This window comes from Heliangelus exortis, chromosome 7, assembly GCF_036169615.1.
Source record: "Heliangelus exortis chromosome 7, bHelExo1.hap1, whole genome shotgun sequence".
In the NCBI taxonomy this organism is placed as follows: domain Eukaryota; kingdom Metazoa; phylum Chordata; class Aves; order Apodiformes; family Trochilidae; genus Heliangelus; species Heliangelus exortis.
The window spans coordinates 135,423-160,848 of NC_092428.1; the positions used below are offsets into that span (position 1 = coordinate 135,423).

The 25,426-nt window shown below is 49.5% G+C and overlaps 1 protein-coding gene across 1 annotated transcript; it reads left to right on the forward strand.

Annotated features, from left to right (window-relative positions):
* Positions 1-611: 611 nt before the first annotated feature.
* Positions 612-21,113, forward strand: SCD (stearoyl-CoA desaturase). The gene is made up of 6 exons (XM_071748115.1): positions 612-1,100; positions 4,803-5,088; positions 11,784-11,914; positions 15,063-15,268; positions 16,074-16,306; positions 17,314-21,113. The coding sequence occupies exons 1-6, from the start codon at positions 627-629 to the stop codon at positions 17,511-17,513; spliced, it is 1,530 nt and encodes a 509-aa protein (XP_071604216.1). The 5' UTR covers positions 612-626; the 3' UTR covers positions 17,514-21,113.
* The last annotated feature ends 4,313 nt before the right edge of the window (positions 21,114-25,426 follow it).

Here is a 25,426-nt window from a genome sequence, read left to right on the forward strand (position 1 = left end):
GGCCCCCAGCCTCTGACACTAACAAGGGCTCTCTTTTTCACTTTTAATGGTGAGGGTCTCCTTGGGAGAAAGCTTCAATTTTCCTGCTGCATTGTTGGCTGATGAGGTTGTTACGGAAAACAACTGACAGCAAATGAGCTGCTTCTTTTTCTTTCCACCCTCCACCAAAATGGACTGTTTTCTGGTGGAAAAGGGCCAGGATTCCTATTACAATGTTACAGCAAACATTTTCCAGACTATTTTTCCCTATTGGGATGAACACCTATACTGACATACATATTTACCCAGATATACAGTTATGGGTGTGTTTTCCTTTGCAGAGATGTATGGTTTATATACATATATACGTATATAACGCTTCCCGTGCAGACCCCCAGTTTAGAGAAAGTATTTAACGCTGAGGCCCCTTCTCTTCCCACCGCACTCAGCAGACAGATGGGGAAGGGGCATGAGAGGCTCCATAACTGCTTGGGCTCCTCTTATTTCCCTCGGGGCAGCCCCCGGACAGAGGGTAGGGGGACGCGGCGGCCCCCCCGGGCCGGCATCACCCCCGCGCCGAGGCGTGCGCGGAACCGTGCGCGCGGGGTGCGCGCCGCGGGGAGCGAACAGCAGATTGTGGGCAGCCAATGGCGAGGACAGGCCGAGGTGGCACCAAATTTCCCGCAGCCAATCGGATCCCGGAGGGGTGGGAAAGAAAGGAAAAAAAAAAAAAAAAAGCCAGGCATCATGAGAGAGCCTGGCCCTCGCCATCATCCTCCTCTTCCTCAGCATCCTTCCTCCCGCCCCCCGGCCCTCCCCGCCTCCCCTCCCGGCCAGCCGAGAGCCGAGCCCCCGCCGCGCTGACCCCGCGCATCCTGACCGCGGGCAGGGGGTCACCGGGAGGACGGGGCGCGGAGAGCCCGGCCCCACTAGCCGCCAGGCCAGCAGCCCCGCTTAAATACCTCCGCGCCCGCCTCCCCGGGCTGCATAGCTCTCCGGGAGAGGGGCCGGCAGCAGACAGCTTCCTCCCGCAGACACCGCCGGGACCGGCGCGCCCGCCTTCAGCCGCCAAGGAGCAGAGACCGCGCTGCCCCATGCCTGCGCACTTGCTGCAGGAGGAGGTGAGTAGGGGGCTGCCAGCCGGCCCGGGGGGCGGGTGCTTTGTCTTCCACTCGCCCCTGCCTCCTGTATTCCTCTCTGCGCTGCTGCTGTCTTGAGGAGAAAGCTGCGGGAACCCACGCGTGTCCGCGCAGGCACACGCACACGGATGCAGGCACTGTGTTTGTGTGCCTGTGTCCTCTCCTGTGCCGCCTCATTTAGGACACGATCCAAGCCTCACGGTGAGACGGTGAATGGAGCGGGGGTGTCCGCTGCGGGGGTGATCTCCCCCGAGTCCGTGCCCCCGGATAGTCCGAGCACAAAATAGCGCTTTTATCTTAAAAACGTCCATCCAAGCCTGCCTGCTAGTGAGGGCTGTTCAGGAAGGGCTTTTGTGCCAAAAGGTCGATGGGGTTTTGGCAGCACTCAATCTCTGATTTTGTGCGGATTTTCGCATTCGCTTGGATTTTTGTTTCGGTTTTTTTTTTAGGGGGGGGGGTTTGTCGGTTGTCGGGTTTTGTTTTTAACAGGAACAGGCTTTCACTTGCAGTGTTTTTAAAGCAAATATTGCAGCAGGGAGCGTCTCTAGGACAGGCGCAAGGTGAAAGCAGCCAGCTGCCCAGATGAAATGAATGACTATCTGCATTGATTGAGCCAAGCAAACATGAAATGGGGAGACTGCCCATTTTTGGCACAAAATATACTCGGATTGACAGCCCAGCACCAGGAAGATGCAGAGAGTCGTTGGATCTTTAGAGATTTTAGGTTTTATTTTTGCCCCTCCTGGCAGCCACCTCTTTGCCCAAGGAGAGGCAGGGTGTTTGATTCCATATGCCTGCTCTGAGCTTCTTATCCTTCCCCTTTCTGCCGATGCCGAGGAGCTCCTTGCTCCCCCAGCTCTGCTCTATTGCTTGTCGCCAGCGTGCAGGGGTCTCCCTCGGTCCTTTTGTGCAGGTGCCATGACCTTCCAGGGATGCTGTGATGATGTAAATAACTTTGTTCCGCTTCTCACCCGAAACGGATGCCAAGAGCAGTGTGCTCAGACCACATCTCCTGGTTTTGGCATGTCTTTTGGCACATATCCTGAAGACTCGAAAGAATCCTGTCCCCTTGGTCACGTTGGGCGTATTCAATTATATAGTGGACCCGAGGCCGAGTGCCCGGGGGCCCCTGGGCTGAACCCAGCGCAGGAGCCTTGAGCTGCAGCTGGTTGTATAAGCTGGCTGGCTGCCAGGATCACCTATGGCGTGTTCAGGACTCGTAGGGTGGGGGGAGGTGTTGGAGATGGGGGAACACATCTGTTCTGCAGATGAGAGCTGCAAAGTCATTCAGAAATGAGGGAGAGCTCATGAAAATGATTTAGTTGGCTTCCTCCCCTGCTCTGCTCTAGACCAGAGACCAATCTCCATCTCGTTTTCCTGAGTGGGAGCTCCAGGAGCCACTTGAGCCATATGGGGGTAAAAATCCTTTCTTTCCTCCTCACTTCCGCTGTCTCCAGCTAAATAGCTGCCTATTCTCCCTCCTCCTAGCTGTGTTTCACAGCTGCTTTATAGCCCTCTTAATATAAGGCCAGTTTACATGTGAGAAATGACCAGTTTGATTATATCTTATAGGTATGCTGGAAAAATTCCTCATGTCGCTACTATGACTCTGGAGGAAGAGGTTTTCTTTTCCTCTCTGCTGCTTCCTTTGTGCTCTCCTCCTCCTCTGCCCCAGTGCAACTTTGACAGTGACATAAGCTGTCACGGGGGAGAAAAATGCAACTCCAACCCCGCATTCTTACTCTGGAAGCAGCATGTCCATATGGGGAGCGTTGCCCGTCTAATTATACCACTAGATCTCTGTTGGGAATTTTTCCTGCATAGACAAGTCTTAGGTCTTTTTGGTAGATTGTCATCCCGCCAAGAAAGAAAATTGTGCCTTCCTGCCAGAATGCCAAATGAGAATATCTGACACTTTGGAATGGGCAGGACTTTCCTTGCCTAATCTCTGGATTAGAAGCCATTTCTCACAGCTTTTTGGTGGGGGGATTGCCTCAAAATTCTCCAGCGTCTCAGTTTATCATACCCTCAACACATAAATTAGGAAACCAGGCATAGGTAGCCTATAGCCAGGATGCAGAGGAGCCGATCCTAAGCTCAGCAGCTGCCTGGGTTCAGTGAAAGCAACAGGATACTTCATGTCCAGGTTTTTTTCCTCTCTAACCTCTGATTCCAGAAAGAAAAACGTAAGAGGTAGATGCAGAGATGATTTTAGTTCCCAAATGTGGGGGAATATGTCAGCTTTGCCAGCTCCTCCCTGTAGGAAGGTATGTCTGTAACCCTCTAGCTTCTACCCCTGGGAAAGGGAGGAGTTGGTGTGGCCACGTAAGCTGCCTGGCCTGATTTTAATGCCTCCCTCTGGAAACTAGGCCATGGCAGGACGGTGGTCTTTATGACTTCTCAGTGTCTGAGTGACAATCTGCTGTTAATTTGGGATTGATTTCTATTGGGAGAAGAGCTTTCCCGGCTTGGTGATGCTCCCTCCCGTGGTTCTGACTCTCCTGTCCCTGCTGCCCAGCCTTTAGTGCCTCTGTGCATGGAGGCATCAGTATGGGCAGTGGATGGACCTGCCCTGTCCTTCAGGCAGGTTTCTGGTGGTCAAGGTGATGGGGATGGCATATCCTCCCACCTCTCGTACCCCAGGTGCTTGACACCTCAGGGTCGAGCCCAGCTGGGCACGTGGGCTCCAGCCTGACAAAGGGCTGCGCGCACCAGTGAGCACGCGGCTGTCATGATGGAAATGGGTGATTCAGGGTTCAGTGACCTGTCTCATTAGGGTCAGGCATGCCTGATCAGGCAGGCTGTCACTCTGCCAGGGCAAACAAGTGTGTGCAGGGGGAATGTTGTGTCACACTTACAGGAGGGAGCCAGGAGCCAGGCTGAGCCAACTTGCTGTTTTAAACTTCCTCTCTGCGTGCCGGTGGCCTTGGCTCGGAGGATTGTCTTCCTGTGCCTCAGTTTGCCCGTGGCTGGAAAGCAGGAGAGGGATATCAGGCTTAGCAACAGCCATGGGATAGGATATCTGACTGGAAGCATCTCACTTCACTGCTTCCATCTGCTGATCTCCAAGCTTGTTGGCTTTGCCGCATCCCAGCCTGGAAGATGACACAGGGCATGATAAGAAGGCACCCCAAAGGAATCCCCCTGTAGATCTTCCTGATATTTCTTCAGTGATCCTTTGTGGAGTGACACCAAAGAGGCAGGATATCAGGAACAGCCCAGTGATTTGCAGTAAAACTGTTTCAATTCATATTTCTCTCCCACCTCTGTCCATTAACAAGATTTCTTTATTGTTCTCTGCTTATGGACAAACCCAGCTAAAACTGCCTACTAATAGAACTAAAGGCAAGTGAAAATCCTTGTAGCCTGCAAATGATCAAAGCCACTGGTAGAAAAAAGACTGACTTTCAAGTCTTCTACTTTCTGCATCCTGTCCACCATCTGATCTTTCTAAGATCAGACCTTCTCCCTCTCAGGCCATGACTCGATGGGGCTAGAACAGGCTCTTCTTGGTGCCAAGGGCTCAGCTGAAAGAATGGAGCCTGCCAAGAAAACTGCAGGCTTCAGTTTTGGTGCTGCCAACCCAGCTTTTTGTCTTTTAATTCCCTGCACCAGTAACCACTAACTTCTTGTTTTGTTTTCTCTTTTTCCTTTTTTGAAAATGTCCACTGCTGCCTCTCCAAGGAGTTCTCCTCCGCTTCCAGCACCAGCACTGTTGGCACCGTCACCTCCCGGGCGACCAGGAATGGGGATGCTGTCATGGCAAAGGACTCATTCAATCATGAGGAATTGGCAGGAGACCGGGGCATGATGGATGATATCTTTGATGAGACCTACAGGGAGAAGGAGGGCCCCAAGCCCCCCATACGATATGTCTGGAGGAATATCATCCTCATGAGCCTGCTGCATCTAGGGGCCATATTTGGGTTGACGCTGATACCGTCTGCAAAGATCCAGACACTGGCATGGGGTAAGCACCTAACTCCACTTGTTCCTTGGCATCTGCAAAACCATTTGTTGGGTAGTATTTCTTTTTCTCCAGACCCATATACCTGGGGAGGAGAAATAAGGAAGGTGAAGGTCTGCTGGTAGAAGCAGGTACTCAGTCAGCTCCATAGCAAGCTGTGGGAAGGCTTGCTAGTGTCTCTTGTAAGGTCATGCATGAGAGGGAAGGATTTGGCAGGGGATTGCTTGACTGCTTAAAGAGCAAACTTGGTTCATAAGCATTAGGATTGTAAGTAGCCCACACCTGGATATGCAGCCACTGCTGCTGTGAAGCACAGAAAATATCTAATGGAGCAGTGTGACATTTCCAGAAAGTTAGGAAGAAAGGTGCTAGCAAGAGCACTTGAAGGTGTAGCTGGGGAGGCAAGGTACAGGGCTATCTGGCACAAGGTTGTTGCCCACAGAGAAGAACCTGTCTTTACTAAGGGAGGATAAATCCTGCAGAGCCTGGACGTGTGTGTGAGGGGAAAGTGACAAAATGCAGTCGTGTTGCAGGTAAAAGTCAAGAGTTAAGTCCGAAGCTCAGGTCTTTTTATCATTCTTACAAAAGCACAGATTAGCCCCCATCATCCCGGAACTGAGCCTGACAGCTTTCAGAAAATAAATAAGCATCTCTCCAGGCAGCAAATTCCAATGGAAAGCACAACCCAGCAGAAGGTAGCTAGGCAAAGATCCCCTTTCTCGGAGACCTTGCTCTGGGTAGGAAGAAAACTTGTCCTTTGACTACTTGAAAGGCAGCTGGGCCTAGGGCCCAAGCTGCAGGGGAGCCTGGCTCTCCACACGTCTTTGTGTGGACCTCTGGAGCAATCAAGAAACCAAATGGTTCCCAGTAGGGAGGGCAAGAAATTGCATCCAACCCCTGCCTTCCTGTTAAACAGAGCATCCTGAAACATAAATTGAGAGTCTAATCTGAGAGCTGCTGGCATGGCTTTTGGTTTCAGCGGTGCTCCTGTGAAGTGTTCATCCAGGAGCAGGGTCCGGGCCAGCCTGGCCTTGGAGTGATCCACATAGTCTGTCACACTCTTTAAGTCTGTCCTCCCAGTGGCTGTGAGAAATGAGTATCACATCTGGACTGGGGAGAGATATCTTCCTGGACAGCCAGGCTGACTCTTTCCCTCTTGGACCACCACCTTAGCTTCTCCCAGTCAGAGGTGTGGGAGGTGAGCATCACTGGAGGCCACAGGACCTGGTCAGAGGCTGGCTACAGCATCTACAGAACCTGTAGCTTTTGCACTGGTGCGTTCCATGTGCAGCCGGTGTGGCCTTTTGAAGGGCTGTTATAAAAGGCTTTGCTGGGCCTTTCCCTTGTGAAAACCTGACAGGCTGCAGTTTTCCCAGGGGTGACAGGGCCAGGTAGAACATGCAGCCTCAGCACGACCTCGGAGGAGAGTTTCCATGCTCTCAGTCCTGCTGTATGTCCCTTCCCTGGGCTCTCAGCTGGAGGCTTGGCAGCAGCTGTTGGCTTCTCTCTCTCACTGATCTGACAGCCTGGGTCCTCCAACCCCACCCAGACATCCTCAGGGCCATGGAGCAAGAGGATGGAGGAGGTGGGTCCAGTAGTTTAGTCATTCCATTTCAGGGTGCTGCGATGCACTCTGATTTGTAAATCCATTCAACTCTTCTCCCTTGAGCCTCCCTGAGACTTAAGTGGGTTCGAGCATCTTGATCCAGAAGGTTAATGCTGCTTTGCAGACTGCTAAGCTCACCTTACCCCAAAATGGTCTCTGAGGTAGTGTCTGTGCAACCACTTTCCTGTTTACGATGTCCATATGGCTTCCCCTGGCATTTTGTGCAAATCCAAGTTGCTTTTTACCTGCTGCCAGTCCTTCCTGCTCCCATCCCTCCCCTCCAGTCAGCTCTGATGTGAAGTGCCAGCTGCTCTCCGGCTCTCCTGCTCTCCTGACGCTGTCAGGCACTGAGATTCCTTGGTAGCTTCTGGCATTACAGGTCCCCTAGGAACAGGAGAAGGACACTGAGTTTGGGGAAACTGCACTGTTTTGAACTGGCTGAAGATCCATCCTGTCTTACCAAAGCTGGAGCAGTTCCACACAGCTTCCTGTCCTGCATCCCAGGCACTTGTTCTGGGAAGGGACCACCCTTCCCTGCATCCTGTGGGTAAATCAGAGCTTTTCCCTATATTCTGTTGTCCTTCAGTGCTGATCAGAGGTGGGATACTCTGATCCTCCACACGTCTTGCTTCTCAGCAAGTCTCTTTGGTCCTTCTTGCATTGCCCTTTTCTCAGTTCATACCTTTCTTCAGCACATACAAGGCACCTGTGGCTGTTAAATATTATCTTGCTGTTTTTCCCCAGAACTGTCTGGCAGGAAGGAGAGGGCTGTGGTTCCCATTTGACACACAACAGTAGAGCTGCAGAGACTTAGGTTGCTCCATGGGCTCATGGCAGATCAGCTCTCTCAGTGGTAGTTCTGGAGCTGCTGAGGTTTTTGTTTGTTTCTTTGTTTGTTTTTCAGATCATTCCTTCCTCAGGCTGTGCACATATAATATGAAATTAACGTGGCCCCAGATGTTCTTCGCTGTTATGCTACAGGCAGCTGTGGTGCCTGGCAGCCAGTCTACCTTCTATATTTTATTATAAGGAGCAATTCCCTGCTTATACCTTCTTCATCCAGGCCACTGTCTCTTTGATGTTCCTTTCCCTCTGAAACCAGTTATATTGGTGACTGTGTTCTCTTCTGTTTTCATTTCTCTGTGTGCTAATTCCTCTTTGTCTCTCAAGCTCTCCGGCCCTGCCTTCGTCATTGTTTGCTGTTCTGTGTTGCTGTGTGCATTGTATCCCCTGATCTCTTTCTGGTACAGAGCTTCCCAGAACCAGCTGGGGTTGTTGATCAGGTGAGAGCTTCCATAACAAGAGCTCTCCAAGCCCTTCCAGCACTATGGCTTTCTAGCCAGCTCCCCTTGTATTTGCTGCCTTGTCCACTGCACTTGACAGTGGCCAGTCTTCTTGGGGATCATGGGCACAAAGGGGATGACTGACAGTTTCTTCTCTAGCTGCTCCAAACCTCCCTGGAAACATGATTTGCAGGTTGTGTTCCTGGCCCCCTGCTGCAACAGACTGACAATATTTGTGTTAGCCCCTGTTGTCCTGGCCAACACTGCTATAAAACAGTGATGGTTCCTCTTGATGTGCTGCTTTGACAATAACCCAGCTCCCTGAAGTGCCAGCAACACGAGCTGATACCCTTTTTTGATGCTGCTGCTTTGGACCAAGGAGAATCTCGCTGAATAATTAGGCAACTCTTGACTGCCTGTAGGTTTTCCTTGCACTGAGCAGAAGCTCAAAGGACAGCTGCTGGATCAGGGACGCTTCTTCATGTAAACATTTGTGGTGCTGACTGCAGGTGACACATTCCTTTTGCAGTCAGCACACTCCTGGCTTGCCATCATAACTTGAGGTCTGAATCTGGGTTCCAAAGAGCGGATGAGTCACATGGGTATGTCTGAATATGGAATGTTTAGGGTTTAATTTTTGGGGCAATGAGTGTGTGTTACTGCTGCCATCATTCTTTGTGTTCCAATGGAATGGGTAATTGGAAACATCACCTGTGAGTTGACAGTCTTTTGGATCTTTGACACTTCAAAGCATGGTGTAGAGATGACTTTGAAACCTCAGCTAGTAGAGTCCCGAAGTCATTTGGTCTGGGCCGGATTCAAAAGGCATCTGTGAAATTCTGTACTACTTTATTTCACCTTCTCTATTCTCTTTCTGATTTCATTCCTAGTGGATGATCTTGGAGGAGATTTTCTTCTTCCTTCCATATGAGTTGCTTATTCCCAGGGTTGCAATGATCATCATTATACCTGTTTGTGGAGATGAGCCCTCTAAATCATTAGGGTGCTGGATTCTTCTGTTTTCTATCAGGCTTTTCAATCTTATTGTCCATATTCTGTCACTGTCACAACAACTTGCAGGTAAGGCTGATGGAACTAATAGTGCCATTGTGTTTTTGTGGGGCTGGGTGCCATGTGTGCTTTCCCACAGAAAATGTCTGCTCCTTACAGCTACTGTCCGTGGGCAAGAGGTGAGGCAGCACAGGACTGTAATTGGAATTGTGTCCATCGTAGTGACCTGGGGCACAGTTCCAAGAGAAGTCAACACAAGCTGTTGAGGTTCATGGGCTTTGGATTTGGATTAAGGATGTGACTGTTCTATAGCCCACCTGAAAGCAGTGGGTACTCTTCCAAATTTTTAACAAAAGCTTTCAGTCAAGGCTACCCAGGAGCAAGCACTGGGTTGTCTGCTTTCTGGCTCTGTTGGTACCTTCACCACATCTCTTTTTTTTGATTCCTTCTGCTTGCTGATATGTCCTTATTGCTGATGTCATCTTTTCCTGAGGGGGATATCCACAGCCAGATTTTAAGAATTGCCTGTATACAAGACATACAGATGAGCTCCTTTATTGCAAAGCTTAAATACCACAGTTCTTAGCTAGTCATCTTCCTGGGGGCCTCTTATACCAAAAAATTCCCAGTCAGCATGTGAGAATTCATTAGAGAGAGAAGCCTGAACTCAGGGCTGTGAATAGGGCCTGTATTCACCTAACCTGGCATTAACTTCTTAGTACCATTGAAGATCCTGAAAGACTGCAATGTTCATTTCTGTCCCCAGTGCACTATTAACTCATGCCTACCTGCCCTGCAGTGGAGAGCTGGACTCTTTCCCCAGCAATTTGCCCCCTACATCCACTGCAAGCCCCAACATCCACTTTCCACACAGTCCCTGTCTGCTGTTTTTCATAAAGACTGTGTAGGCTGGAGGATGAATCCAGACTCCTGGGTGCTGCTCTCAGCTCTGCCATAAACTTGCTTGTCTTCAAACATACCTCAGCTACTGAGGTGTGCACCATAGGTATAAAGTTGTCTAGAGGTTCTGTGGAATGTGGTTTGCAGGGTACAGCAGCTTGTGTTCAAGGGAGGATGGTGGTGAGTCACACTTCTGCCTCTAGCACAAAGTATATAAAGCATCCAGGAGCAAGTTTTGTGGCTAATGCAGTGTCTGAGGCCAGAGATGTTCTCCATATCAGAGCCATATGTTTCAAGGTTTGCTCTTCTGTATGAATCTGTGGGTATAGTTACTGATTTGAGTCTTCAGATCTAAAATCAATGGGGAACAGGTCATGACCTAGTTCATAACTTTTAATTCATCATCATGGGGCTGACTGAGACCTTCCAGGTGTCCAGCATAAGTACTTTCCTGTCCAGTAAGGCCAAAGGAAGACCTGAACCAAATTTCCCGCTCCAGCATCCCTTGTCCCCTTGTCCAGCTTTGTGAGCTTTGTCTCATGCAAAGTCTGGATCCTGGTGCATTTGCATGCATCTTCATCCCTCTTCATGCCCTGTATATCACTATGACCAGTGACTGCTTGGGTACTCTGAGAGACCACTGAGGTGTTGTGAGGCATGAGGGAGAGGTGTGCTAGTACAAGGCTTGCTCTGCACTTGGCAGAAGCCAAGGATGAAGATGAAAACTCAGGGTCAGATCAGCAGACAGGGAAGTTCACTTTTATACAGTGGGATGAGACTGAGGAGGGTTCATGCAAGCTGAAGGGGCCAGAAAAGGGTGTTAAAATCAGCCATCAGCAGATAGAGGATTAGGTTTAGAATGTAGAAAAACAAAAAGGTGACAGAGGGAAGAGAGAGCAGAAGATTATAGGAAATAAAACCTGGATTATTTTGAATGAAAGAACAGGGACTTGAACATGTCTCAGATCTCTGACTTCAGGCACATTTCTAGCAGAGTATCTGTTTTCTAGGTCTGAGATAAGCTCTACTAGAGCCATTTGGCTTGAGTGAATGGTACTGTCAAACATACCAGTTGTTCTTATCCATGGGTTTACATGTAAGAGTAAGGAGATGTTGTAATGATTGATCCAATTGTCTGAAATCTGCAAATTTATACCAGTTTCCTTCAGGGAGCTGGGAAAAGGGTATCCTTTCCCCCAGGGGACTGAAGGTGGATCAGCTGACCTATGCATGGATGCGCACCCTTCCCTAAACGTGTCTGGGCTTGTAGGGCAAACCACTGAATGCACTCCAACTTTCTGCCCAACTTCAGTCAGCTGAAGGTGAAGCCCAGGTTTCAGTGCGATGGTAGGTTAGATCTTTTTCTAGCCAGCCTCTGCTCAGAAAAGGGAGAAGCCTAACCCTGGGCTTGACATGTACCCCTGAAGAACTGTGTGATCATTTGCCACCTCTAGGTGACAAAAGTGCAAGAGATAGGAAAGCAAGTCCCTTGATTATTGGAGGTGGGTGAAAGAGGGAAGCTACTCTCTGGGGGACTGCAGAGCTGTTACCAGAGGACTCTATGGAAGCAGTCACTTTATGCAGTTTTGAGAATCCTGTACCATGACAGACAGGCACTAGGACAAGGAACCAATTATCTTGTGACTGTGCCTGTAAGAAGCAGCCTTTTCCCTTGTCAGAGTTGAAAAGCTGAAGTGATTTGCCCCATGTGTCTTTGGAAGCCTGTGGTAGCTTGGGCACTCTCACACTGATTTTTATTGCCCCAGTCTGTGCTTGCCATGGGTTCCTCTCTTGCTTATACAGCTTTGGGGGAAGACCTGCCTCTGTGTTGCTCTGCCTGAAACTCTGCTGCAAGCTGACTTGCTCTAACTGGTCCAACACTTTCTTTTCCTCTCCAGCTGTTGTGTGTTTCCTGGTGAGTGCTCTGGGAATAACAGCTGGATCTCACCGCCTCTGGAGCCATCGGTCCTACAAAGCCACGCTGCCCCTGCGGATCTTCCTGACTATTGCAAACTCCATGGCCTTCCAAGTAAGCACCTCCTCAAATGTATCTCTGGTCCTCAGAAGGAAGTGCTCCCCTGAATCCAGGCCTTAGATACATGGCACAAGCTGATGGAGAGGTTCTACCTCTTTTTAGAAAGCAATCCGCCCTTTCCATCCAGCACTGCCGTGCCAGAGTCCATCTCATTGTCTTCACCTTGTCTCATCAGAGGGTGACTGAGACAAACTGAGTGGGGAGAGGACTGTTGGCCAAGACCATGGGTAGGAAAGCTCTCCAAAGCAGGAGTGTACCCTTCCCACGAGGTGTGCTCTCCCTGTGCTTGCTCCAGGTCCTGTGAAAGAGGTGTGGAAGTGCTAAGTGCTCTCCTGGGTGAGGTTGCCTCACCCTGCTCTTGCTGCATAGCTGATAAGGAAGAAACATCTGCACAGCCCAGAGAGCCAGGCTGTGGAATCTGCTGCTGCAGAAAGACCAAGAACTTGTTGAAATGATGCAGTTAAGAGGGATGCTTCTTTGGTTCAGGAGCATGATATTAGGAATAATGCTGTTTTAAGTCATACCACTGACTCCTAGAGAGTCATCACAGGTCAGTGATGTTCCTAGGAGAAAAGGGATGGGCCCATTCAGATTGGCACAAGTGACTTCAGGCAGCTGATAAGCACCTCAAGGCATTACCCAACCACTAATGGGAGCACTTAACAATCCACAAAGCAAACAAACCAGGGAGTCCTCAGGGACTGTAGAAAGTAGCAGGGATGGCCCTTCAGAAGTTACAGTGAAAACCCAGACTGGCATGGCACAGAAAAATCCTGGTGGTCTCATGGGTTTGCTGCTGTGAGGCAGCTCTGACAGTGCTCTGTTCTCCAGCTTCAATTGAAGGGACTTCATGCAGGCTTGCTCATAGGAAGTACTCAGGAGGGTGGCTGGGTGCAACCTTTTCCACTAGAAGGGAAGAGAATATTACATCTGCTTTGCACCTAAGTAATTCGGTACTGTGTGGCAGGTAAAGCCCAGGTGGACCAAGGGTTTTATGTCCCTTTCCCCCCCTGTGTAGCCATAGAGGACACAGACACTTCATTGGCCTGTAATCAGAACAGAGTGGGGATGGGGTTTTTTCAGCCTTTCTAAAACAGGGTTCACTTTCCTATTCTTTGTGAGCAACAAACCAGAGTGTCTCATCAGGATGAGGAAGGACCAAGCTCCTAATTCCAGCTGCTGGTCCAGCATTCAGCAAGGGAACGGGATAGGCTGCTGTGTACTGGCTAGTCTCACACAAAGACCATCTTTCACAGGGTTATAGGGCACAGGGTGAAGAATTTGCTGAGCTGTTGCTGTAGGGGATAGGAATAGACAAAGATGAGACAGACAGATATTTCCACTTCAATAGGAACTAATCCGAAGTTCTACTGAAAATTCAAAACCATTCCTCATGGATTTTTTTTTTTTAAGTTACTCTCAGTGGGATCAAGAGAAGGTTTATTTTCAATTTCCCTCATTCTTGTTAATGGCAGCGGCTCTTAATATCAAGACTGGTAACTTTTAAGATTAGAGGAGACTATATATTATCTCAGTTGAGATCCTCTAAAAAATGCCTGTTGGCTGTTCGGAGACCTATGGCTAGTGATTTCAGGGATTTCAGGAATTCTGCCCCTAGTTGGCTCTGCCACCTGCAAGACCAGGCAGCTGCAGCACAACAGAAACTGTAGCTGGATGGAGGCATTCTCCTGGGCTTCGCTTGCTGGTCACAGAAAGCCATGATTTTTAGACAGGGTTGCAATTTAGAAGTGGTCCCAAAATAATATCTAAAGAAAAGATAAAGTTTCACTCAAAATTCTTACTCTTCAACTTTGAGGCCCCTGACTTGTGTTTGTACAGAGTGGGGGTGGTGGATGAGGTGCTTCATCTGAGTTTCCAAACATGTACCTCCCACCTCTAGCAGAAGTATTTCCAGGCAACAGGGAAAGCCTCCCCAGATGTGTGAACCTAAGCTCTCTGTCAGCTTTCAGTCTGGGATTTCTCACATTCTGTGATGCTGGGTAGGGCCTGGAATATGAGAGGGGAGGTCACAGGTGAAACATTTCTAGCACAGGTAATGGCTGTGCTTCTTTGCTTAATGGACAGGGAAGGCTTCTGCACCACCCTCCGAGGGGATGCTGAGCGACCAAGCTCCAGCTAACATCAGTGAGGGCTGGTGATCTTTGGAAGTGCTTAGGATATGGCTGGAAGGAAGGCAGACGTTCCCAGGATTTGGAAACGAGTGCAAGTTGAATCCTGGGCCAAGTCTAGTGTTTCCTTTTTGCATGGCCTGCAGGTAAATCATGTTATCTCATGTTGCCATGCTTGAGAGGGACTTGACAAGTTGTGTGGCTGCCACAGGCTCTTGGGTAAGGCACTTCGTCTTTCCAGGCAAGAAATAGGGATGATTATGCCACTTTCCTACCTTCAAAGTGTTTGAGGAAATGTTCTATATACTTAGAAGATTATGGAGCATCTTCTGCAATAGAGGTAATAGAGGTGTGCTTGGATCTCTTCAGTTTTCTAGGATGGTGTAATCAAAATCTTGGTGTAAACAAATAAGTACAGGCTTGTTAAAATCTGTTCTTAAAAGTGGCCAAAGCAATAATTTCTTAATACAAATAATGAAAGCTTTTCACTTTTCCAAACTGTACTGATTTTGCAGCTTAAGCAGAATGGTTGTGGAACCAAAGGGTTTGTTTTTTATAGCTGTCATTGAAATGGTGTTTTTATTTCTAAAGAGGGGCCTTCATTTTAAAACAATTTGATTTCCAAGTAAAAAAAATCACTCCAAGTTAAACAGACTTGATTTTGCAATCCCAGGAAAAGCAAGGCAGGTTGACCCATAGAAAATGTCAGTGCAGAGGGAAAGGGTGGGTTAATCAGTCTTATCTGGCACCCTGTAGGGATAAGTGATCAACAAGAGCTGAGGGTGTGAGGTAGGAGGCACCAACTGGCTAATGAGGGCTGGCTATTGGGTTGCAGGGATGGGGGGACAGGTTGACCAGTCAGAGCCTGTGATGCTGTAGAGGATGTGCAAGACAAGCCCTAGACTTAAAGGATTAAAAAAACCAACACAAAGGCAGACCATCAAAGAAGCAGATTTAAAAGATAATTGGAGTTGTTGAACAACGAAGATGTCTCCGCTCCTGTTGCTTTGCAGAATGACATCTATGAGTGGGTTCGGGACCACCGTGTCCATCACAAGTTCTCCGAGACAGACGCGGATCCTCACAACGCCATGCGGGGATTCTTCTTCTCCCACGTTGGGTGGCTGCTGGTGCGCAAGCACCCGGACGTCATAGAGAAGGGTCAGAAGCTGGACCTGAGTGACATGAAGGCTGACAAAGTGGTGATGTTCCAGCGGAGGTGAGTGGTGGGGTCAGCCCTGGCTCAGACCCACATGAGACGGAGCAGGGACCCTGCAAATGGGCTGGGCACCCCAAGAACCTTTGGTAGAGTGTGAGGGCATTCGAGAGCACCATGTGAGAAGTGTGCTGTGGGATGAACTTTGCTGTGGGATGAACTGTGAGAAATGAGCTGTGAAGTATTCAGGAGCCAGTGCGACTTCCAGCCCTCCCACACCCCTTTCTTGCCCACCTACCCTGCAGCATCTGGCTAGCAGTGGACGGAGCTTCCCACTGCACAGCACCTCCACACCTGCTTGCCCTCAGCACACTGCTGCTTTGGATGGCCCGGAGCCCACCCATGGGTGCCTCTGGGCCATCCTCAGAGGTGCTGTGGTACACCTTCCAGGCCATGCTGCAGCCCCTCTACTACAAGAGACTACAGTCTCTTGGAAGAAGTGTGGTGAAAGAGGAAAACAGGGACATCAGAGGGGAAGTAACTGGGGAGGACAGTCTTGATCCACTGGCACATGGGGCCAAAAGCAGCAGCTGGTGTCTGGATGCAAAATGATGGGGACATTGCTTTCTGCACGTGTGAGACTGAAACTTAAGTTTTGAGTCTTCTTCCTGGTGATAAGACTTGGGGGTGTCCAGGCATGGCCTCTGCACATCCAGGACAAAAGATGCAGGGCTCAGGAGTGAGGTGTTTCTGCGCTTGATATTCCTTGTATATCTGAGTGTGAATACTCCAAAGGGGAGGAATGAACCAGCCCAACCTGTCCTACCTCTGCCACTGAGCCCTTTCCTCCTGGTCCCTTCCTTTCCAGATACTATAAGCCTTCAGTGGTGTTGCTGTGCTTCACACTGCCCACTGTAGTGCCCTGTTACTTCTGGGATGAATCCATCGTCATCAGCTTCTTCATTCCAGCCATCCTGCGCTACACCATAGGGCTCAATGCCACCTGGCTAGTGAACAGTGCTGCTCACATGTTTGGCAACCGGCCGTACGACCAGAACATCAACCCACGGGAGAACCCCCTGGTCAGCCTGGGGGCCATAGGTACGTTCAGCATCCATGTCGTTTGTTGCAGATAGACTGTCCATAGGGCTGCAGCTGGTTCTAGGGAATTCTGTGAATCCAGATGTCCCCATTTCACCCTGCAACTCTTCCCCTCCAGCCTTTGCATCTGGAGGTGTTTCCCCGGGTGGCCAGTGAGTATGTAAGGGCAGTGGGGTTATCAGCTCCCACCAGCCTCTCTCTGGGCTGGACAGACCTCTGCTGCACTTAGCACCTCTTTATCTCAAGAGCAATATTTTATTTACCCTGCTCAAAGGTCTCTTCCCCTTTCACTAGTCAGAAAAAGGTGTGCTGCAGTCTCTGCCTGTCTGTCTTAGTTTGCAGCTTGAAAACCAGGACATGCACATTTGGACATGTTCTCAGGGAAGCATGGTACCTGAAGATGAGATGAGACACATCAATCACCTCATGCATTTTCCTGAAATTTTTGGGACCTAGGAAAGTACATCCCATAGTCAACATTTGCCTGGATCTCCTCCTGGATTTTTAGAAGGCAGGGGTTTGATCTGCAGAGACTCAGGAGGGGTAGGAGCAAGAGTCCTGGCGATGTCATTGAAGGGGTGAAAACTGAAGGCAGGTTTGACAGTGCCCAGAGTAGAGCAGATCTACTGACTGGAGTAGATCACTTAGTACAGGCCTGTCTGTGTTATTCCCATCTGGAAATGCCTTTTGGATTTGGTATTAGGACTGCCAGTGCTGTAGGAGTATCATCATCCAGGGCCTTTCTCAGTTGCTCGCCACACATTTGTTTTCCTCGTAAGCACCCGGGGTCCTCTGTGACAGTCATTGTCTCGCATGGGCCAGTCCAGGCATGTTAGACCACACCCAAATGAGAAGGGGTAGGCTGTAGGGAGGTGAAATTAGGCTGAGAGGAGAGAGGTGCCTGGACTCAATCCATAGCCTGTTTCAGGAATGTGGTGCTTTGGGCCAAGATTAAGGGGCCATCACCTAGAACTCTGCAACATCCTCTCCCTGGCTGTGTTTTGCAGGAGAAGGCTTCCACAACTACCACCACACCTTCCCCTATGACTACTCCACCAGTGAGTTTGGCTGGCACTTGAACTTAACCACAGCCTTCATTGACCTCATGTGCCTCCTGGGACTGGCCAGCGATCGCAAGAAGGTCTCCAAGGAGGCCATCCTGGCTCGGAAAATGCGGACTGGAGATGGGAGTCACAAGAGTGGCTGAGTTCCTGCTCCCCTTCACGCACACATCCGCACCTCTCCTTCTTCCTTTTTTCTCCCTATCTCCCTTCCTGACCCCTCTGAACACGCTGGACAAAGGTTTAATGTTCTGTTTACTAACTATTGAATAATGCTACCAATTTGCTTAACACAATGAGTTTTAACTCCCCCTCCCATGCTGTATTTTACATGATGTATTTAAGATCTAGGACTCTGCCTTTATAACGCAAGGTCATCCCTTTCCCTCCTCTCCTTTTCCTTCCCATCCTTTCTCCCCCGCCTCGTTTCGCATCGTCCCGGTCTCTCCCTGGCAGAGGAGCTGGTAGGCAGCAGGGGCGGCCCACTGCAGCCAGCTATGTACTGTGGAGTTAAGGGAAGCCTGTAGCAGCCAGCTGAGGAGTTGAGCCAAAGTCAGCGACCCTCTCCCCACCACCTTCCCCTCAAAATCCCTTCCTCTGTCCCTCCCTCCTTTGTCAAGGGCTGCTGACAGACATGGCACAGCTAAACTGCTCTCCTTGGGAAAAGCAGCCCCATCCCCTTCCCTTGCCATTGGATAGAGAGCTGTCTCTTTCCAAGATGTCTTTTGGAAGTGTTCTCTCCCCCCTCCCCCCTGCACAGCCTCTCTGGCTGGGTAGAGGAGAACCCTCAAACTCTCTCAAAGCTCCAGCCAGGTCCACCAGTGGGCTGGATGGGGGGTCTGGTGGCCACAGTTGGCATTGGAGGGGGAGCACTGGTGGCCTTATTACTTCCTTCCTCCAGCTTCACAGCCTCCCTCCCTGCAGTCTGCTTTGCCCCATGCCACCAGAGAACGAAGGCAGACCCTGGTTTTGTCCTCCACAGCCCTTCTGGAGAGCCAGTGAGGAGGGGGACAGATGGAGGTCTGTGCCACTGGTTGCTGTGGTGCAGCACCAGCCCGGGGTGGTTTTGTTCACCACCACCGCTGAGATTTTTGCCAGAAAATAGGACTTTGCCAAAATGGAGAGGGGGAGAAGGATGTAAACCAAAGCTCTGCTGCTGAGTTAAGTTGATCTATATGCTGGAGGAATATGCCACTCGCTGGGTGGCAGGCAGATGTCCCGATGTCTGTGCCTGGATGTAGATGCCCATCCTGTACCGAGCACAGGGATGGGGCAGAGGAGCACCTGCGGGTGTAGGGAGAGGTGAGGGTGTCCTTGGGAGCAGGTCTCCCCATCCTCAGGGGCTCTGCTGGGTGGATTAATAAGTGCCTGAGAAACACCAACGCGGGGCCAGTGGCACAGGGGGCTCATGGGAGTTGAGTCTTCTGGGGCGAGACACTGCTGCTGCTGTGGGCTACCTCCCAGCTTTCCTGCCCAGATCTACTGGGGTGCTTTGCCCCTTCCCTGCTCCTCTGGGGGAGGCGCAAGCAGCTCCTTGTTTGTCCCTTAGTTTGCCTGCCAGCCCCCTTGCTGAGCCATCTCACCACCTTGCTCCTTTGCTGGCAAGGCAGGCAGTGAGGGTGGCTGAGCCTGTGAAAAGGTCAGTTGTACCAAGAGAAGATGTGGGCACACAGCTGGAGGGTGTGCTGGGGAAAAAAGTCCTTGTGGGTGTTGCTACCTGCAAGTTGCAGAGACCGCAGCTTGAGTTCAGGTGGTGGGTTAGGTACTGGGCATCGTGGCCTCAGGTCCCTCACTGGGCTGAACGTGCTTTGTTTTCCCCTTTGGCTCTCCCCATTATTATTAATTTTTATTATCATTATTCGTTGTAGCAATAGTATTGTTTTTGTTGCTTAAATGCATCAAATGGAACTGGAGGAAAGCATGAGAGGTGGCCAGAACAAGGTGATGCTGGAGTGGGGTTTGCAGTGTTTCCTGGATCCAGGCAGGCCAGGGAGAGCAGAGATGGAGCAGATGCCAACTTCCTCGCCTCAGCTCTGCCAAGCAGCTTCACAGGAGAGAGTCTCTGCAGCTTTGCTTTCTCCTACTGCTATGAAACTCACCAGGAGCAAGGATAGCTCTCCTTAACAAGAGCGTGCTTGTTACTCAGAAAAGAAGTCCTCTTCCCTGCCACCACCATGGCCTTGTTATTGCTCAGCAACAGGACCCTTAAAGGTTTTGAGCCATCAGGAGCAATGTGGTTCTCCAGTCGAGATATATAACAGGGATATATGGAGCAGGGAGCTTTTCAACTCCCAGTGTCAGAAGACAGTATCCTTACTGCTCAGGGGCCCATGGCTGCCTGGGGGCTGGCTGGGGCTAAGGGGCTTGTGGCTGGAATTGTATCCTACCATTTAAAAAACCAGAAAAAACCATCAAAGAAAAAAAAAAAAAAAAAAAGAAATAAAGAAACACTGTTAGCTTTGTAATTGCAGGTTGACTTAGCTCTAGTCTAAACCCCTCTGAACGTGTAGAAATCTCCTGGGAGAATGGATTTGCTCCAGCCAGTCATTTGAAAGTGCTGTAGGGAGGGGAGAAGGTGAGGAGAATGATTTTCTTGCTCCTGGTGCCCTTAAGGTGTTGTGTGACATACCCTATGGTAGGGAAGCATGCTGTGACATGCTGCAATATTATACATCCTCTCAGCAAAGACGCTGGGCTTGACAGCAAGAGTTCCTTTCAAATTTCAAGTGTTGATTCGGGTCCAGAATCTGGAATTGGGGTGGAAGCTGAGGAGCAGTAACCAAACAGTCCTGGTGTTTGCCCAGTCACTCTAAAGGTAGATTGGCAAATATCTCTGGGTGCCTTAAATCTTTCTTTAATATACATAGGAGTATTGACAGCTATTTGCCGTATTTTTTTTCTTTTTTTTTTTCTTTTTTTTTTTTTTTTTTTTTTGAATTACAAACATTTGAGGGGTTTCTTAATTATTTAATTGCCTACATTAAACTGTGGGTGCAGGTGATTTTGAATGTATTTGAGTTAGAATTTTTGTTAGATTATGAAACAGATACAACACTTTAAGTAGAACTTTGAGATATATATATATACACCTATAAATATATATATATATTTTTGGTGGCATGTTTGTATCCTGGATGCGTTGTCTGTATGTTTAGCTTAAACGATTCTGTGAGAGGTGAAAGCAGAGAAGGCAGTGGTGGGACCTTGTGGCTAGAGCAGCTGTTCTCCTGGGACCTGTTCCTGGCTTACCTACTCACTCCCTGCGTGATGTGGGATGGAGTCACTAAAAAAACACTCTGTGCCTCAGTTTCCCTACCTGTTGCAGGGACGAGGCCCTGCCTCCCAGGGGTGTGCTGAGGCTCACTGCCGACCCACCGAGCGCAGAGGAGGGAGGTGTACTCACCACACACACACTGCTGCTGGCAGAAGCATGGACTGGTTTGTTTTCCAAAACCGTTCCCAGCCCCGCTGGTATTGTGAAGAGCAGATGTCCAAGTGTTGGGTGTTTGGGGAAGGATTGGAAAGTTGAATCTGCACATTGTCTAAGCTCTGTCACTGTTGAAATGTGAGTAGGATACGATTTTTCACAGCTTAGGGATTTCTGCATAGTAGTATCTCTGTTTTGTGTACTGGAAAAGAAAAAAAAACAAAAAACTTTTTGAAATAATTTCTACTAATATGGAAACAGACATCTGGTTGTGCTGATCTGAAATTTTATTTGTTCATAATAAAAATGTTACTTTAAATCTTGTTGAACCAGTGAGACGACGGGTCAGTAAAGCACGTGATGCCCCACAGGGCTGCAGACCATTCCCAAATCCTCCTCCGTTCCAGGAGAACGGGGGAAAAAAAAAAAACTCTGGCTCTTTAAGCACCATGAATGAGCGGATTATAATGGTTTTCATACTCCAGCACAGCACAGCCCGGCCCTGCACACCCTGCCAAGGCTGCCCCTGCACCGCGGGGTTACTGCAGGTTAATCCCGGCCGGCCCGCTGCCAGAGCCTCGGGCTGGCGGATAGACATGCAGCATAACACGTAATACTGGCAGCCCGGCACTCCATCGCCCAGGACAGCCGTGGCCACCACCGCCTCAGGAGGGTGCATTCACCAGGAATTTTCCTCCTGCAAGAGTCCCGGCTCTCCCTCTCCGCCCCTTCCACAGCTGGAGGGAAGTCAGAGAAGGGGGAATCCCCCGCACCTCATCTCGCTGCAATTGATCCTAGCTCCCTGCGCTTGCCTGCTGCCCACCCAAAAGCCTTTCAAACATCTGATCTTAGCAGCGAATAGGGGCACCTCGGCATGGCACCAACTCGCTACCTCCAGAGATGGCCTTGCCTGCAGCAACTTCACCACCCGCAGCACTCGGGGGTCACCTGTGCAGCGCCTTGCAGCCAGAGCGCTCGATTTCTCAGCAAAATTGGCCAACACTTCGGTTTCTATCTGCAGCTTCTGCTGCTGGAAAGGCCTTTGGGTGGGAAGGCCAGAGCCAGAGCACTGCAAACCAGAACGTGTGCCTGCAGGAGGGAGAGGAAGGTTGCTTGGGAGGAAGGCCTGGGCTCTTCCTTAGCAGCATTCTCTCGGCTGGAGGTGCGTGGCCCCCTGACAGTGTGGCTGTCCTGAGCTCTGGGTATGCTCTGGTCACGGGAGTATGTCCCTGGGAGTGACAGAGAGGTGCTGCTTCTGATCATGCAGTGCACATTTTATGCCAGCACAGCCCCTCCTAAGATAAGCAAAACACAGAAGGCAAATCTTCAAACCTCCCGATTATTCAGACAAACCTAAAAATATAGTTAATGATCCCTCTTGTCTGGATTTCATGAGAGTTTAACTGAGATCTCAGCCTCTCCCTTTTTGTTAAAGGCTGTTATTAACTCCCCTGCCCAAAATATGTTTTCCAGTAACTAACAAGCCCTTCAGCAGCGCCAGCTCAGCACTTCGAGCTCGTTGCCTGCAAGTGTTTCACACATTATTATTATTCCCGATTTCCTATGTATTCCGTGAATTTGGGTTGCAATTCCAACGCACCCCAACTTTGCTTCTCCCACCCGACAGCGAAAGGGAGTGAAGGGTTAAGGCCCCAGCCAGCTCTGCTGGGTAGGAGAGGACAGGCAAACAAGTGCCCGCTTGTTTAGAGGGAGCGCCGGGGGGGCTGCAGGGTGCCAGCGTGTACCCCCAGAGAGCGGGGTGCGCACAGCCTGTACTCTGCACCGGCACAGCCTCCAGAGAACGCCCGGACCCCCCCTAAGCTCCCAACTCCCGCGCTGCGGGCTTACACACGGCAGCCCGTGGCGAGTTGTGACGGGCCCCACGCCACGGCCCCCGCCCCGGGCACTGGCCAGCCCGGAGCCACCGCCGGCTGACAGAGCACAAAAGGGGGAAGGACCCAAACCCCAAGCCCGCCCGCGGTGGGCCGGGCTTCCCCGCGGGTTACTGACGGTCGCCCCGCGGCGCCGGTCCGCGTGTGCGCAACGCCCACAGCTCCTGACCCCGCCGGGGCCAATCCCGCCGCCACACCACACGTCACGCCACGTCACGCCACGTCACGCCAGGCTGTCCGTGACGCCACCCCCGGGACGAGCCGCGAACCTCTGCGCTCGAACCCGTGCACGGATATATAGACACACTCACAGCTATCAGCCATAAAATAGGGTGTTTATGTTTTGGAAAGAGGCTTAAAAATAATGCTGGTTTCATAGTTACGTTAGCAGTGTCACAGCCGTTTCTGAACGTATGCTGAAGCCTGGCATTACATGGAAACAATCAAGTCCTCCCTTACTTGGAATTCTCAACTAAAAAAGCAGCTTGTAAATAACGTGTTTTATCTCTTCTTCAACTGCATGGAAAAATACAGCCCTTTGCTACTATTTCATAACGAAGACCATGGTGACAACAGCTATCAGATGCCAGCCTGGCTTTCTACCAAACACATCTGCTTGTTTTACTCTTTTTTTTTTTTTTTTTTTTTTTTTTTTTTTTTTTTTTTTTTTTTTTGGGGGGGGGGAGGATTTTTCCCCCCTCAGTTCTCCTAAAATAGCTTTTTACAAAACACTGATATTCAGCACTGAGAAGAAATGCCTGTCCATTTCCTTCAGCCACATCATAAGCTGAGTAAGCAAGATGGTCATTTTGACGTTCCTCCATCTACAGAGAGGTTTTACATTCTGTCACGCTGACATAGGTACATAAAATTAATGGTTTCTGAGGTAATCACACAATTCTGGTCACACCTGGCGTGTGATTTTTAGCATTCATAAACAGGTCATAATTCATAAACACAGTCATAATATTGCACTTCTTCCTTGTCTTTCTGAGCTGACTAATTAAATAGATCCAAATACCATGAATTTAACTGCCATTTTATCACCTAAAATGTATTCCGCCTGACCTTGAATCCCGAATAAACTATGCTTAGATACATTGTTCCTGGGTGACTATTGGGAAGTGCATAATTAGAAAACACAGATAATTGGTTTTCTAATTAAGAAAGCCTAAAGCTGTGACTGCAGTTTCTGGATGTTTTCCCCCTTCAAGGAGGTGAGGGAGCATCAGGCTCCTATACCCCTTCAGCCAAAGTTCTCCCTAAGATGACTTGGAGTTCAGGTGTCTCTTCATAGGACAAAGATGCTGGGGGCAGGTTTCAACTAACTTTGGCAATTTTAAACTTACATATTGAATCCACTCTGGTTAAAATAAGCATCCTCTGGAGTGGAGAGACAGGGAGGCGGTTCCCGCAGTGACTCACAGCAGCAATCTGAGATACCTGTTTTAGAAAAGGGTGACTCATCTGCTGGTGGTGCAGCTGTAGCTTCTATATACGGACACCTGGATTAGTTGTTGGATGCCTGTCTTTTGGATGACAAGTTTGGTGCAATGTCTTCCACACCTGGATGCTAATAAGCAAAGCCCTCAACTCTCCAGCAGCAAGCCATGAAAGCCCAGGCTCTGAGTCCTCACAGTGAGAAACATGTCATCTGAGACAGCTTGGTGGCACTGGTCTGTGACTCAGCTTCCTTGTTTGGAGCTAAGGAGGTTTAAACTGCCCCAAGAATTACTGGAAGCTTGAAAATGGGAAAATTTAGATGAGCTTTAAAGATAAGACTAATTTTGTTTCTTTACACAGCAGGTGATAAACTTCTGGAAATTGTTGCCATAGGATGTTTTGGTGGCAGACAGCATCAACAGGTTCATGGAGAGTTTAGAGACTCAGAGTAAACAAGGTCCACAACCAGATGTTAAAAGTAAAGATGTGCCCTCTAACACCCAAGCACAAAAGGTTTTGTGGACACACATCTGAGCAGAGCAGACCACAAAGGAGCCCCCAGGCTCTCCCAAAATAGCTTCTTAGATTTCCACTGATGGAGAACATGACATGGGGCAGGATGGACCACTGGTATGAATGTCAGGGACTGTGGTTAGCCAGGTGCAGCAGAGATGAAGAATGGTTGCCAGTAGTCACCCTCCTCTAAATTCTGCTCTCATGTTGGCCCCTGGGGACACAGAGGGCTGGAACCACAGGCCCAGGATCCCACCTAGCTTAGGAGGCAGCTATCCTATTCCTCCATGTCATTCCTTTCAGATCTTCCAGTTCACTGCCCCCAGGCTTTGTTTTTAATGCTCTAAGCTTCTGACAAGTCCAGCCATCAAATTATCAAGATGTCTGATGGCACACAATAAATATTGCATCTTTGCGAATGCAGCCCGTAACTCAGTTTGCCACTCCTGACTAACAAGCCCATCCCAAACTCATAAATGAATATGTTCTCCGGACTAATGACCACATAACATGCTGGGATTGATGTTGTGGAAGATATCGCAGACACATGGGAGTTTTCAGGAAATATCAAGGCTCTTTAGAACCACTACTAACAATGCACTAGCTCTGTTTTAATATCCGTGTGGGGGTTATTTTCTGTGTTTATGAGATTTTTCTTTGTCTCCAGTCTACCCAATTCTAATTAAGCTGACTCATGTGCAGGCAGAGCATAGAGGGTTGTATTAGAAGAGCATTAAAAATGGAAATTTTTGTTTCATAGAAATGATCTATATACCATATAGTA

Excerpts from the sequence above, each read along its gene's own strand:
- SCD (XM_071748115.1), top strand. The coding sequence starts at position 627 with ATGGCGAGGACAGGCCGAGGTGGCACCAAATTTCCCGCAGCCAATCGG. Across the intron at positions 1,101-4,802 it reads CGCACTTGCTGCAGGAGGAG|GAGTTCTCCTCCGCTTCCAG; the intron begins GTGAGTAGGGGG and ends TGCCTCTCCAAG. Across the intron at positions 5,089-11,783 it reads GATCCAGACACTGGCATGGG|CTGTTGTGTGTTTCCTGGTG; the intron begins GTAAGCACCTAA and ends TTTCCTCTCCAG.